This window comes from Eschrichtius robustus, chromosome 1 (assembly GCF_028021215.1).
Source record: "Eschrichtius robustus isolate mEscRob2 chromosome 1, mEscRob2.pri, whole genome shotgun sequence".
NCBI lineage: Eukaryota > Metazoa > Chordata > Mammalia > Artiodactyla > Eschrichtiidae > Eschrichtius > Eschrichtius robustus.
Window position 1 is genome coordinate 132,605,172 of NC_090824.1, and position 14,665 is coordinate 132,619,836.

At 37.4% G+C, this 14,665-nt stretch overlaps 1 protein-coding gene across 7 annotated transcripts in view; it reads right to left on the reverse strand.

Moving 5' to 3' along the window:
* The window catches only part of MYO9A (myosin IXA), a 286,549-nt gene that overhangs the window by 27,995 nt on the left and 243,889 nt on the right, over positions 1–14,665 (reverse strand). For all 7 annotated transcript variants that reach the window (XM_068554851.1, XM_068554866.1, XM_068554884.1 and 4 more), the window contains 5 exons: positions 7,491–7,683; positions 5,889–6,017; positions 4,983–5,088; positions 4,067–4,198; positions 3,042–3,165 (listed from right to left, as the gene is read on the reverse strand). In XM_068554851.1, coding sequence (XP_068410952.1) covers positions 3,042–3,165; positions 4,067–4,198; positions 4,983–5,088; positions 5,889–6,017; positions 7,491–7,683 — 684 coding nt within the window. The remainder of the gene's footprint in view (positions 1–3,041; positions 3,166–4,066; positions 4,199–4,982; positions 5,089–5,888; positions 6,018–7,490; positions 7,684–14,665) is intronic.

Sequence of the window (14,665 nt, forward strand, 5' to 3'; positions counted from 1 at the left end):
TCAACTGGAGATACCACTTATCTTCATTTAGCCTATTGACAATGAGCTTGAATAGTAGTGCTGAACAACCGAGAAGACTGTCACCTCAATACTGGCATATCACGTAGAATTCTGCCTCTCCTGTATCACTCCTCTCAGTTTCAACACCAGAGGAAGAAACAGCACAAGAAAGAGGGAGGGCAGGGACTTCTTTGGTGGTGCAGTGGTTAAGAATCCGCCTGCCAAGGCAGGAGACACGGGTTCGAGCCCTGGTCCGGGAAGATCCCACATGCCGTGGAGCAACTAAGCCCGTGTGCCACAACTACTGAACCTGTGCTCTAGAGCCCGCGAGCCACAACTACTGAGCCCACGTGCCACAACTACTGAAGCCTGCGTGCCTAGAGCCCGTACTCTGCAACAAAGACAAGCCACCACAATGAGAGGCCCGCACACCGCAACAAAGAGTAGCCCCCACTCGCCGCAACTAGAGAAAGCCCACGCGCAGCAACGAAGACCCAACGCAGACAAAATATAAATAAATAAATAATTTAAAAGAACAAAAACAAAAAAACCAACTCTTGGAGCCAGGTATGTTCTGGAATTTAGAAATTAAAAAAAAAAAGGAAAGAAAGAGGGAGGGCAGAAGTGTGTGACAAAAAGAACCTACTCACTCACCCCCAAAGTTTTCAGCCCCAGATTAAGGTCTAGTCTATCCTGGAAGAAAGTGATGAGTACTGGATCAAGCCTGTGACTGACATTATAATATGAAGAGATAATATGAAGAGAACTAAGTCTTAAATACTGGACTAAGACTAGAGCATTTAAAAATTATGGAATAGTCACAAGATGCTGTTAAGGTAGTTGATATCCAGTAGGAAAGGGGATTTTGACATGGTAGAGTTGGAAGGCAGTTACTAGATAAAAAGCAAAACTGACTGACATTTGTATCCCAGCAAACTGGCATCTTAATGAACTGGTTACACATAGATGGATAGTCTTTGCAATTAGTTTCCATATATATTGGTGTTCCATCTCTCCATTCTTTTTTTTGTATGAAATCCTGGTATGAGATCTATTATACTATTATTATTTAAGTCTAGAACCAGTCCATCAATTTGCTCACTACTACTTGAAGCTACTGTCTAAAAACTGCTGAGTAGATAACAGTCATACTTCTACTTGCAGCTACTGTCTAAAAACTGCTGAGTAGATAACAGTCATACTTCTACGTCTAGGAAGACACCATCAAAGTCACAGATAGGAATGGGCAAATAAGCATTTCTAATGATGGAGGATGCTAAAAACAGTAATAGGTTCTTATGTAATAAAGGAAGAGACTGATGAGAACAAAGCTCACAGAGCAGAAATTTGATACCTCAATGCTTTCAATGTTCACCTTTCAATGATCCAACCAAAGGAGAAATCCACAAAGAGGCTTATTTGACAAAGAGGAAAAACCAGTATATTATAAACGGACACTGTTCAACTGCATGACACAGAGGAAAGAAAATAAAGGTTCTAAAGAAAGAGAGTAAGAGAAAAGCTGATCAGGAAGTGGGACCTGAATTGGGGCTGCACATGGAGGGTGGACAGGCATGGATGATAGACAGAGCAGAACAACTCCTGGATGGATGAGAGACAATAATGTAAAGTGGCTGTGACACATTGCAATATTAATACATACCGAGACTGAATTGCGGGTAATGCTCATAAATCTAACTGCAATTAGTACAGGTTTCTGGATTAGGAAGGACATGAAAAGGAAAGCAGAAGGTTAGAATGTACATGTCATTGCCCCATTAAAGAGGTTTAATCTTTCAATGGAATGAATATATCTGTCTTCTGCAACATAAGCAAAAAAGCACAGCTCGTCTACCTGCTTTGAAAAGTAGCTTTATAGTAAAAGGTCTCTTCCCGTCTTCCCTGGATGGGCACTGCTAACTTGGGCCTCTCAGAACTGAGTTCATAAAAATTCATACTACAGAAAGGGTTTCACTTTTAAATGGGGTTTCTGTTTTCATTTCCTGGAGAAAAGATTCTGCGTTCTGTGTTCTGTGATGAGCTTTATTTAATACCTTTACCGACTGGAGAAATTCTGTGTTTATGTTTGTTTTTAGAGAACACCCTTCATTAACTTAATCTACAGACATTTGTTGTGCACTTGCCCTGTGCCAGGCAGTTTAACAGTAAAGGAAGAAACAGAGTTACTTTAATGCTAACCTGAGTATAAACTACCAAGTATAGAGGAAGTATTGCTGGGTCTCTGCAAAAACATGGGCACAATGATGGGGAAGCCTGCTTCTCTTTAGAGATTTACTGGGGATCTGATTGGGTGTTCACTAATACAATTTTGTTTTACAATTCAGGGGAAGGGTAGTAAATGGGCAATAATTAAACTTTAATGCAGCAATAGGTTTCCTGTTATCCAGACCCTACTGATTATTGGTCAGTGTGAAATGGAGTTGTTTATATATAGGTCACCGGTTACAAAGGAAGATATTAAACAGACAAATGGGCAAATGGAAGAAATAAATTATCATTTTTGTAAGGCTTTTTTCAAAACCTAGCAATAAGCCCTCAAAGAAATCTTTATTTGATAATAGTACACTCATAGTGGAGTTCTGTATCCTATGACTCACATTCTTGCAAGTGATTAAGTCCTCTACATCCCAGAACTATTGGCAGGACCACCAAAAGTGACATGGTTGAGGTTGGGAACAGACGGTGGAAGAAAGTAGACTCAAAAGTTAGGGTGGGTTACGTTTTCATAGAAAGGACAGGAAAAGAAAACAGGGCAAATTATTAAACCACCAACATTTTACCCAAATACTTGATTTAAAAAATACTTCATAGTTAACTGTATTCTGTGTATATAACTAAAGACAGCTCAAAGAACAAACATGAGGCATACATAGTACCCTGAGATAAGGTGACTTTTTTTTTTTCACTTGTTCCATGTGAAAAAGATTCAGAGAATAATCTCTCTCTACACATCATAATGTGTACTTAAAATCTGAGGAAGGCTCCCATTTCCCCCTGTGATTCCATGTCCTACATCTTACCATTGATCTACGAATCAGTGACAGCCTGGTCTTTGCCTTATTCTCAGCAAATTCCAGGCTACTGATGTCTTTGAGACGAGCTTTATATTTATTCATTTGTTCCACAACAATCAGCTCCACACAGCTGAAACAGGAAAAGAGAAAACTGTTAAGTGCTGAAGTCAATCAAATAAATTGTAGCACCCGCAGACTATTTTTCAGCTAAGTTTAGTGGTAGATAGTCAGAGGATAAAAGAAAAATCAACATCCCTTATTTTATGAGCTCAGAGACAGGGTTTATAATGGTGGTTCACAACTTTGGCTGCACTTTAGTATCCATCTGAGGAGCAGTTATAAGTCCCAATGCCTAGGCCACACCCCCGACCAATTAAATCACTCTCTGGGAATGGGACACAAACACTAGGCTTTTTTGGGGAAAGCTCCTTTTGCAGAAAAGGTTAAGAATCACCACTCTAGAAGGAAATCAGAGGTCCATGAAAAAAGGCCAAGGTGAAATACAGGAATATTGAAGTATTAAGACTAAAGGGATTTGGAGCCATAAGACTACAGTTAGACTAGATTACAGGAAAACACAAAGTATATGTAATTTGGCAAAATGGTATTTTAAAATACATTTGGAAACTATAATCATTCCTAAAGAAAAGCCGAATTTAAAATATAAGGCCCTTCAAAACAAATGATGCTTAGTTGAACAGAACCTAAAGGAATTTTTCATCTTCAGCATAAAAAAGCCCAGTGGCACCTAGCAATCTTATTAAAAACATATGAACTTAAAAAAAAAAAAAAATCATTTGCTAGGGGAATTCCCTGGCGGTCCAGTGGTTAGGACTCTGCACTTCCACTGCAGGGGGCCCGGGTTCGATCCCTGGTCGGGGAACTAAGATCCCTGCAAGACGCGCAGCACAGTCAAAAAAAAGAAAAAGAAAAAAAAAAAGAAATCATTCACTATGTTTGATATCTGGATAGTGACTACACTGACTCAGAAGTCCCTGGCGTCTTGCAGAGGTGATGGTGACTGGCCTTACGTGGTAGTCTTACTGATGTCCTGCACACTTTGTAGTGGGTCGATGGTGTCAGGGCAGCGGAGAATGCAGGGTGCAAATACAATGGCCAAAGCATTAGCAGACATTCGATTAGTGTCTTCCTGTAGAGCAATCCTAAGAAACAAAAAAAACAAGTGGAACTAGGATGAAAAAGGAAAATTGCAGGGAGGTAGGCAGAAGAGATGAGAGAAAGAAGATCAATGACATCAACTGCATAGTACTGGAAAGATATTCCTATCAGTTGAAGGAAGATACTGTAGACTTTTCCCAAAGCTGTTCCTTTGCCTCTGGAAAGCTTTTCCCAAAGCTGTTCCTTTGCCTTTTACTCTGTTCCTTGAAGCAATTCAGGCAAGCAGATAGCTGATCAAGGAAAAATTTGTGACTCACTGCCCCAGGTCACCGTTACTAGATGAACATGTCTACAGAATGTAGACACTTTAAGGCATTTTCAAACAGTTACATAAGATATTTATCCAAAGAGAAAGATGGCTTTCTTCCCAACTACTGCTAATATTTACACTCAGAAGAAGAGAGGCTACCCCTGAATTCTCTTTGGTCAGTCAATTCCTGAGCTCCATCTGAACCCTCCTCCTATGAATTAGGTTATGTCAACAGACACACAGCCCTTCTAGCTCGGGAGTTAGATAACAGGCTAGGCTACACAGTGCCACTATGAGACTGAGGTGTTACATGGCCCAAATAGGGCAGAGAAGCACCTGCCATGCAATCTAACTCAGCTGAGGATTTCTGCTCCAAAGGATCATAACCACCTGTTTGAGGCACTGACTTTATCAACAGGAAAAAAAAGATCTGTCAGTTTTTCATACGAAGCAGCTCTTCATTTGTTTAAAAGAATCCAAGAGAAACTGTTAAGTGTTCCTTTGTTTCTTGAAGTTACCTGACTAGATGAAAGATGAGGCGTTCCAGGGTATTGAGATGAGTTCGGGAGAGCTGGTCAATCACAGAGTAGACACCACGGATTGTCTCTTTCCTCTCCTGAAGGCCTGAAAGCAGTAAGAGCAGCAAATAAGAATGACTATCCTCTCTTATACACTACATATTCCTTCTGGACAGACACTAAGTAGCAAGGGAGACTGGCTCTAGGGTTGATTTTTAGGAGTTTTAGCTATACCTGTATAGCAGAAGAACAACTCACAGTTACCACTAATCTCCCTTTGCTTGAGTTCTATACTTTCTAAGCAGTCTCCTGAGTTTTAATCTATAGCCCAGTAATTCTTGATTACAGCAAGGGGCAAGAGATGCCCTAGTTTTTCAAGCATTTTGTGGCAAACCAATTCCCCATTAAAATTAATCAATTGCTATATAAGTTATAAATCAGTCTTATGGGAATTGAGGAGTCACGCCTCAGGGCCTAAACACTTCTAGGTAGGCCTTCATCAATATCCTACACATCTGTAGCACTGAAAAACTAAACCAACATGTTAGGCATGGCTTAAAAAAGATAGCCAACTTTACACTGAGTTCTTGCCTAGATTCACAATTTAAATGAACATAAATCTCCTATTTAATTTTTAAATTTGTTTATAACCTTAGTCTTTCAATCTCTTTGTAAGAAGCAACTAGTTGACCTGCTCAGAAAGTTTTTAGGACACTGACATTTTAATGAGTTTCTAAAAAAGTCAACATTTGAATAGGCGAGAGTTCACTGGCAGTTTTGTATTGACTGTATTACTTTTGGATCTATATGAACTAAACCAACTGAGAGGATGGCTGAATAATCTAATATGATGGTATTCCTTTCCCAAGTGCAGATCTTCCTTGAACCCAGGAAGCCTGTGCTTACCCATAGCTCGAAGAAATTCCTCATAGAGTTCAAAGGTCATGAGTGGATTGGGCAAATCACGAAGCCATTGTTTGAATACACTTGCAATGACGTGTATGTTATAGTCATCTAGGTTTACATTCTCAGCATCTATTCAGAGACAAGAGTTAGATAAGAAAGCCAAAACATGCAGAGAGTCAAATAATTCACTTTAGAAACTCTCATGACTGAAAAATGCCTTCATGTTCTTAATCAAACTATCTTCTACAATCTAATTCCATGCTTTGGAACAGTGCTCCTACTGTGGTAAAGGAACAGTTGTTGTTTGTTGGTTGTTTTCAAATGTCGCAGACTGACAGATGTGTAAAATAAAGGATCACAAGTTTTCATGTCAAGGCACTGTTAAATTGCTATAAATGTTTCTAAATGCTTTTTCTCAATTTCTGTACTTCTCTTGTAGATTGGTCTGTGAACGATACTTCTAGTAGTGATGCTTTAGATGACAAACATAAAAAAGGCCCAAAGGACAGTTTCTAAAAATCAGACTGATTTTAAGTCATTCTCAGAGATGAAATGACAGTGATAATTGAGCTTAGGAAATGTGAAGAAAATCTTTACTCTGCTTCACTTATAAACTCCCTAGGGTTATACATGAGATGATTGGGATGATATAGGATGAATGATGCCTGTGGGTAGATTCTTGGTGACACAAAGACAAACTTTGCACCTATATGTGATTCAAAAAGTTCTATTCCTGGGAATTCCCTGGTGGTCCAGTGGTTAGAACTCCATGCTTTCACTGCTGAGGGCCCAGGCTCAATCCTTGGACGGGGAACTAAGATCCCACAAGCCGCGGAGTGCGACCAAAAAAAAAAAAAAAAAAAAAAATCTATTCCTTTCCAATAGTGGTGAAGAGTAGAAGTTGAACATAAAGCCAAAGTCAAACCTCTGCATACATTCCAGGACTGAGGCTAGAGCTCTACACAGATACATGTTCAGTTCACTACTTATCCATTTAAATAACTATGTCATCAATGTAGGAAGGCAAGAATATGCATCAGAAAGAGCACCACTTGGAGTCAGAATAACAGAGACTAACAGGCAATAGTTTAGATTATGGGTTAAATGCCAGCTTTGTCACTTATTGGTGGTAAGTCTTTGGGCAAGATCCTCTGTAAGCCTCAGTTTCTTCATCTGTAAACAGGGATAATAATCACTGTTTGGGAAGATTAGTACAAAGATCTGTTGTGAAAATTAATACAAAAACATCAGCACAGTGCCCTGCATCTCATCAACAGCTCATTATTCAATTTCCCTGAACCTAAATTTTCTTCTTTGTAAATTAAAGACATGATCTTACCAGACTGTTAAAAAAAGATTAAATGAGATCTGTCTGAAGTACCTAATAATGCCTGTATAAATGATATGCAATGTATGTTTGCTGAATTGACCACATAAAAACAAAGACTCTTTTGAAAGCTACAAATGATAAAACAAGCACCACAGAAAAGACTGCACTCTTCTGGCTGCAAGAAAATGATCAACATGTAATGAAAACTAAGAGCATAAGATGACCTATTTAAATAAAATTATTTGGTCTTGATTTAGAGGGCACTATCTTACCCGTATCTAGACCTTGTCGAAGCTCCTTGATTTTATTAGTTGAACCAGACTTTCGGTAAATACCTTCTGTGTATAATCCATGCATTTCAATGTAGTTTATGAGTTTTTCCACCACCAAAGGAACAGTTCGGTCTTCACTGGTCAAACGGGATAATTCAACCCCAAACTGTCGAGATGATAGCTCTGGATCATACTAAATGGAAAATAATTTTTGTTTCCAAGTACATTCAAACATTGTTAAATATGTTTATCCAATTCTTTAAGAGTAACTACTTTTTATTTTCCTCAAGTTTTACAAGCATAGTTATGAGAGTTGGGAGGAAAGGGAATTATGATAAATGCTGAGAGTATAAATATGTAAGCTGTTAGTTTCAATCCTCTTCCACTAGGAATCCTCCCGACCCCTGCCAAATAATGGGGCAGAATGGAGGCAGTGGCAACAGATTACTGTTTCCCTGTTAAAAAAAAATCTCTTCACATAAAGATGGGATGTGAGCGAAGGAGAAAGGGGATAGACTTTGTATGTTAAACATTCACCAAGTACCATTTGAAAATCTGTTGATTTAAAATGAATTAGTTGTCACTAATTTCTGAAGCATAAGAATGCTTCGGTGTTTATGTAAACTTTAGGGAAGTTTAACTGACTATTGATGTCATAGCTAAAGGCAGAGGCATATATTGTCACTATATGAATTAGGTTATTTCATATTTGCAACTAGATTCTAGCTGGGAATAGGAATATCACCTTTCTATCTCAGAGGGCTATTGTAAAAATTAAGTTAGAGGTGAACATACCAAGCACAGTATCTGGTATATGGCAAATGCTTAATAAATTGTTAAAAGAAATAAAATAATGTTTGCTGCAATAATTAAAACAAAATAAACTTTAGCCAATCTTCTTCCTGTTACTATGACACACACATGCACACATATAATCTATTTACTTAAATGTTATGGCTATCCCTAGGGCATTGGGAATGTTAATAGTAAGACTTGTGAAAGCAAAAAAATAAAATACTTGAAGGTATTAAACAAAAACTTCAAAATAGTTTTATTTGAAACCAACTAATCTAAAGCAAACATGCTAAAAATTTCTATTTCTTGAAATTAAGGGAAAAATTAATTTTACTATTCTCAACTGAGAAAAAGTGAACTCTGAGTTCTTATTGTAAAATCAATATATGTTTTTAGTTATTTTCTTTTTTTCTTCTGCGGGAAGGGGTGGCAGGGTGTCTTTCGTTATTTTCTATCTGAAGTAATTTCCTTGTGTATTTTAAATAAAGTTTTATTGAAGTATGACACATATATAAAGTATATAAATCGTTAAGTGTACAGCTTGACAGACTTTGACAAAGTGAATGCACATTTCTTACCAGAACCCAAATCAAGAAATAGAATATAACCAGCAGTTATCTCCCTCTCAAGACCCTCCCAACTACTATGCATTTCACCTTTCACAAATAACCAGTATCTGTATTTCTATCACTATAAATTAGTCTTAACTGCTTTTGAACATTATATTAATGGTAACATATAGTATGCATTCCATAAGTTAAGTTTCATTTATTTTTGAACTTTATTTATCTTTGAATAATACAGTACAATAATACAATAATATTCTTGTTTCTGGCTTCTTTCACTCAACATTATGTTTGTGAGTACCAACAGTTTAATCTCACTGCCATATGGTATTCCATTATACAAATATACCACAATTTATTTATTCATTCTACTGCTGATGGACATTCAGGTTTCTTTCAGTTTGGGGTTATTTCAAACAGTGCTGATATAAATGTTCTTTTGTCTTTTGGCGCAGATATCTATGTATATCTGTTGGGTATATATCTTGGAGTGGCACTGCTAAGTCATGAGAAATGCTTATGTTCAGGTTTGATAGGTACTGCCAAATAATTTCGAGAGCTGTTAGGTTAACTCAAACTCCTACCAGTAATGTATGAAAGTTCCAACTGCTTTATATCCTTGTTAAGATGTTTTTCATTTTAGCTATTCTAGTGGGTATATACCTCACTATTATTGCAATTTGCACTTCCCTGATGATTAGTGAAGTTGGTCACCTTTTCATATGTTTATTGGTCATTTGGAAATCCTCTCTTGTGAGGTGCTTGCTTAAATTATGTGCTCATTTTTCCACAGAGTTGACCATCTCTTCCTTACTGATTTGTAGATGCTTTTTAGATATTGTAGATCCAAGCTGCAAATATCTTCTTCCACTCTGTGGTTGATTTTTTTTTCCTTGAATAGTGAGTGGGTTTTGAAATTTATCTAAAACTTTTTTTGTATTTATTGAGATGACCATATTTTTTTCTTTATTAGTTCAATGTGGTGAATTACATCAACTGATTTTTGAATGATTTTTTCAAAAAAACCGATTTTTTCCATAAACCAACTTTGCATTTATGGATTAAAAACCAACTTTCTCATGAAGTCTTTTTTTTTCATCTGTCATTAGCACAGATTCAATGTACTAACATTTTGGTTAAGGCTTTTACATCTAAGCTTATGATATAGCCTGAACTGAAATTTTCCTTTATCCTTTTCATGATTGACTTCAAGGTTTCACTATCTTCATTCGTCAATTTGGGAAAAAAAGTACTTAAGTATTTACTCTTTACCATTCTCTGGCAGAGTCTGTAAAAGACTGGTGTTGTTTCTTCCTTAAACACTGGGAAACATTCAATGGCAAAACCATCTGGGCCTGAAGATGTCTTTGTGAGAAGCTTTTTCAATTACAGATTCTATTTTAATAGATATAACTCTTTAGATTTTCTATTTTTCCTTGACTTAGTTTAACTTATTTGTGTTTTTGTGGGAATTTGCCCGATTAATTTAAAATGTCAAATTTATTAGCATCAAGGTATCCATAATAGCCTTTTATTTTCTTTTTAATGTATGCAGCATCTGTGGTGTATGTTTTTCTTCTTGTGAATGATTTGGTTTTTTAAAAATTCTCTTTATTGATCACTCTTGCTAAGAGTTTATGCATTGTCTTTTCAAAGAACTAAAATTTAGCTTTGTAGCTTTTTATCTTTTGTATAAATGTTTTTCATTTCATTTATTTCTCTTTATTATCTTCTTTCTATTGCCTTTGGGTTTAATTTGCTGGGTTTTCTTTTCCTACCTTCGAGAGATGAAAGTTTACATAATTTCTATCCTTGTATCCTTTCTAATGTGTATTATAATGTATTGTACATTAATATATTATTAATGTATGTTAATATATACTTAAAGCTATAAATATTCCTCTAATCACAAATTTAGCTATACCCACACTTTTGTTGTGTCATACTTTCCTCATCATTTCGTTCAAAATATTTTTCCATTTTCATTTGAGGATTGTCTAGTTATCTTTATGTTGATTTATAGCTTAACTTTATTCTGCTCAAAGAATATACTCTCAATATATTCAATCCTCTGAAATTTGTAGGGACTTGCTTAATGGCCCAACATATGATCAATTTTGTCAAATGTTCCATGTGCAGTTGAAAAGACTGTGTATTCAGGCAGTTGTAAAATGCAGGGTTCAATACACATCAAGCAGATAAGATTTTTTTTTAATTAATTAATTAATTAATTTTAAAATTTTTGGCTGTGTTGGGTCTTTGTTTCTGTGCGAGGGCTTTCTCCAGTTGTGGCAAGTGGGGGCCACTCTTCATCGCGGTGCGTGGGCCTCTCACTCTCGCGGCCTCTCTTGTTGCAGAGCACAGGCTCCAGACGCACAGGCTCAATAGTTGTGGCTCATGGGCCTAGTTGCTCCGCGGCATGTGGGATCTTCCCAGACCAGGGCTCGAACCAGTGTCCCCTTGTTTTTTTTGGGTTGGTTGGTGTGTTTGTTTGTTTGTTTGTTTGTTTATTTATTTATTTATGAGATAAGATTTTTAAGCATGTTTTTTATATCAGTTGCATCCTTACTGAATTTTTGTCTTCCAGGTATTGAAGCTATAATAATAGACTCTTCTAAAGTTAGAATTTTTATAGCTCCCTGATGGCTTGACCATTTCATCATTATGAAACACCTTTACCTGAAGTAATGATTGTTGTCCTAAAGTACATTTTAATATTATTACAGCTACACCACTTTTCTATTGGTTAGTCTCTGCATGCTATATCTATCCTTTTGCTTTCAACCTTCTGTATTTTTTTAAACATATTTAAGTATGTTTCTTGTAAATAGCATATCATTGAGATTTTTCAGTTGGTTTTATCCTAGTCTTTTTAAAAAATAATTTATGTATTTATTTATTCTGGCTGTGCCAGGTCTTAGTTGCAGCACATGGGATCTTCGTTGCAGAATGTGGGATCTTTAGTTGCGCCATGCGGACTTCTTAGTTGCAGCATGAGGGCTTCTTAGTTGCGGCATGTGGGCTTCTTAGTTGCGGCATGAGGACTCTTAGTTGCGACATGCGGGCTTCTTAGTTGCAGCATGAGGGCTTCTTAGTTGTGGCATGCGGACTTCTTAGTTGCGGCATGCATGTGGGATCTAGTTCCCTGACCAGGGATTGAACCCAGGCCCCCTGCATTGGGAGCGCGGAGTGTTACCCACTGGACATCCAGGGAAGTCCCTATCCTAGTCTTTTTTTGTTTTTAATATATATATTTTTTGGCTGCATCGGGTCATTGAGGCATGGGGAGTCTTTCGTTGCAGCATGTGGTCTCTTCATTGCGGAGCTTGGGCTTCTCTCTAGTTGTGGGGTGTGTGAGTTTTCTCTCTCTAGTTGTGACGTGCGGGCTTAGTTGCCCCGCAGCATGTGGGAACTTAGTTCCCTGACCAGGGATCGAACCCGCGTCCCCTGCATTGGAAGGTGGATTTTTTTACCACTGGACCACCAGGGAAGTCCCCATCCTAGTCTTTTAATTGGAAGTATTTGGTATATTAACATTTAATGTAATCACCAATATATTTGGACTTATATCTATCAATCCACTATTTATTTTCTTTGACCTGATTTATGATTCTGTTTCTCTCATTTCTCATCTTCTCTTAGATTAATCAAGTATTTTTTGTTTTTCCATTTTCCCACCTTTATTAGCTTTTTAGCTATATATTCATTTGCTATTCTTTTAGTGGCTACTTTAAAGACTACAACAAATACTCATAACATATTTAAGTCAAATATATTTATTTATTTTTGGCTGCATTGGGTCTTCGTTGCTGTGCGCGGGCTTTCTCTAGTTGCGATGAGTGGGGGCTACTCTTTCCTTGCGGTGCGCAGGCTTCTCGTTGCAGTGGCTTCTCTTGTTGAGGAGCACGGGCTCTAGGCACGCAGGCTTCAGTAGCTGTGGCACGCAGGCTCAGTAGTTGTGGCTCGCGGGCTCTAGAGCACAGGCTCAGTAGTTGTGGCGCACGGGTTTAGTTGCTCCGCGGCATGTGGGGTCTTCCTGGACCAGGGCTTGAACCCATGTCCCCTGCCTTGGCAGGTGGACTCTTAACCACTGTGCCATCACTTCTCAGATAATCCAGGGACCTTGGAATAGTTTAACTTCATTTACCCAACCACCTTGGTGGTGGTGTTGTCACATAATTTAATTCTCTTTATATTTTAAGCCACAAGACATTATTATTGTTTTTAGTCAATATTCATTTATATTCACACATATTATTTACTCTTTCCATAGCTCTTCACTCCTTCCTGTACTTCTTTTTCCATCTGAGATCATTTTCCTTCTGCCTGGAGAATCTTTAGTATTTCTTTTATTGCAGGTCTGCTGATGACAAATTCTGAGTTTTTGTCTGGAGTGTTTTCAAGTCATTTTCACTTTGGAAGGCTACTGTCACCAAGTACAGAATTCTGAGTTAGCTTTATTTTCTTATAACACTTAAAATATGCCAAGCCACTGTCTTTTTGGCTTCCATCATTTCTACTGATAAGTCAGTTGTCAGTCTTTTCACTGCTCCTTTAGCAGCAGTTATTTTTTTCCCTCCTCTGAATGCTTTTAAGAAATTTTCCTTTTCTTCCATTTGGAGGACTGTTCATCTGGTACGATTTTCTTTGTATTTATCCCACTTTAGGTTGAAAGTGGTTGATGTGTTGACCATTAGCTCTTAAAATGCTGCTTCTCCCTTGTTCTCTTTTCTTCCTGGACTCCAACTGCACACATTTAAGAAACTTCCATCCTTTCCCATATGTCTCTATATTTATTTCTGTATTTTCCCATTCTTTGTACCCTCCATGCTTGGATGTCTCTACTTATCTATTTTTCAGCTCACCAATCTTCTCTTCTCCTATGGCCAATACACTGTTAAACCTATCTTTTGAGTTTACAATTTCAATTGCATTTTTTATTTTTATAATTTCCATTTGCCTCTTTTTTATATATATATTTCAATTTTGTGATAAAAAAGACTTTTTAAATCTTTTTATCCAGCATCTGAACATATTAATTAAAATTTTTTAAGTATATGTCTGAATTCAGTAATGGGTCATCTATGAGTCTACAGATATTGTCTGTTTATTTCTTAGTCTCATTTCTTAATGTCTAATTTCATATATGAACAAACTGTAAAGGCTCTCAACAATGTTATCTCTCTTTAGAGAGAGTTCATCCTATTCTCTGTAGGTGGGTAGCTAGAAAAAGGACGAGATCATCTTAATCCAATCAAGGACTGCCTTGCAGTTTTTATAAAACTCAGTTAATCAATGCTATCAATGCTTCATCCTCCTTCCTGGGGTATAGCTCTTCACAGGTCTCACTGAAGAGTCTAGAGTATTGACTAGGGTCCTTTTTCAAAGGTGGGTCATCCAAGTCCAATTTTTCTCTCTTTGACACTGTGAGACTGCAAAATACTCTAATCTGCTTTTCTGTTTAGCTTCTTAGCCTCTTGCCCAGTGCAGCTTAAGAATTCAGAAAATGCCTTGAGGGAAAAACCTCTGAGTTTCAGGCTCACTTCTCTATATGTTTGGATCATGGTCCCTCAAGTCCTGGCAATCCCAAACTCCAACTTCTGTCTCTATAACTCTATCAGATTTCTAAGAGCTTTGCTGGTTTCTCTGACTCTTAAGTGTGGCCCTCTGCCCAGAATCTTGGTTTCCTGCCCTACAACAAAAATTGACAAACTCCCAGTAGGAGAGAAACATCTCACAGATATAGGTTCACCAATCTGTAATTCTCTTCTCTGTAGGATCTAGGCCCCTAAATTCAATTTGCCTGGGCAGCTT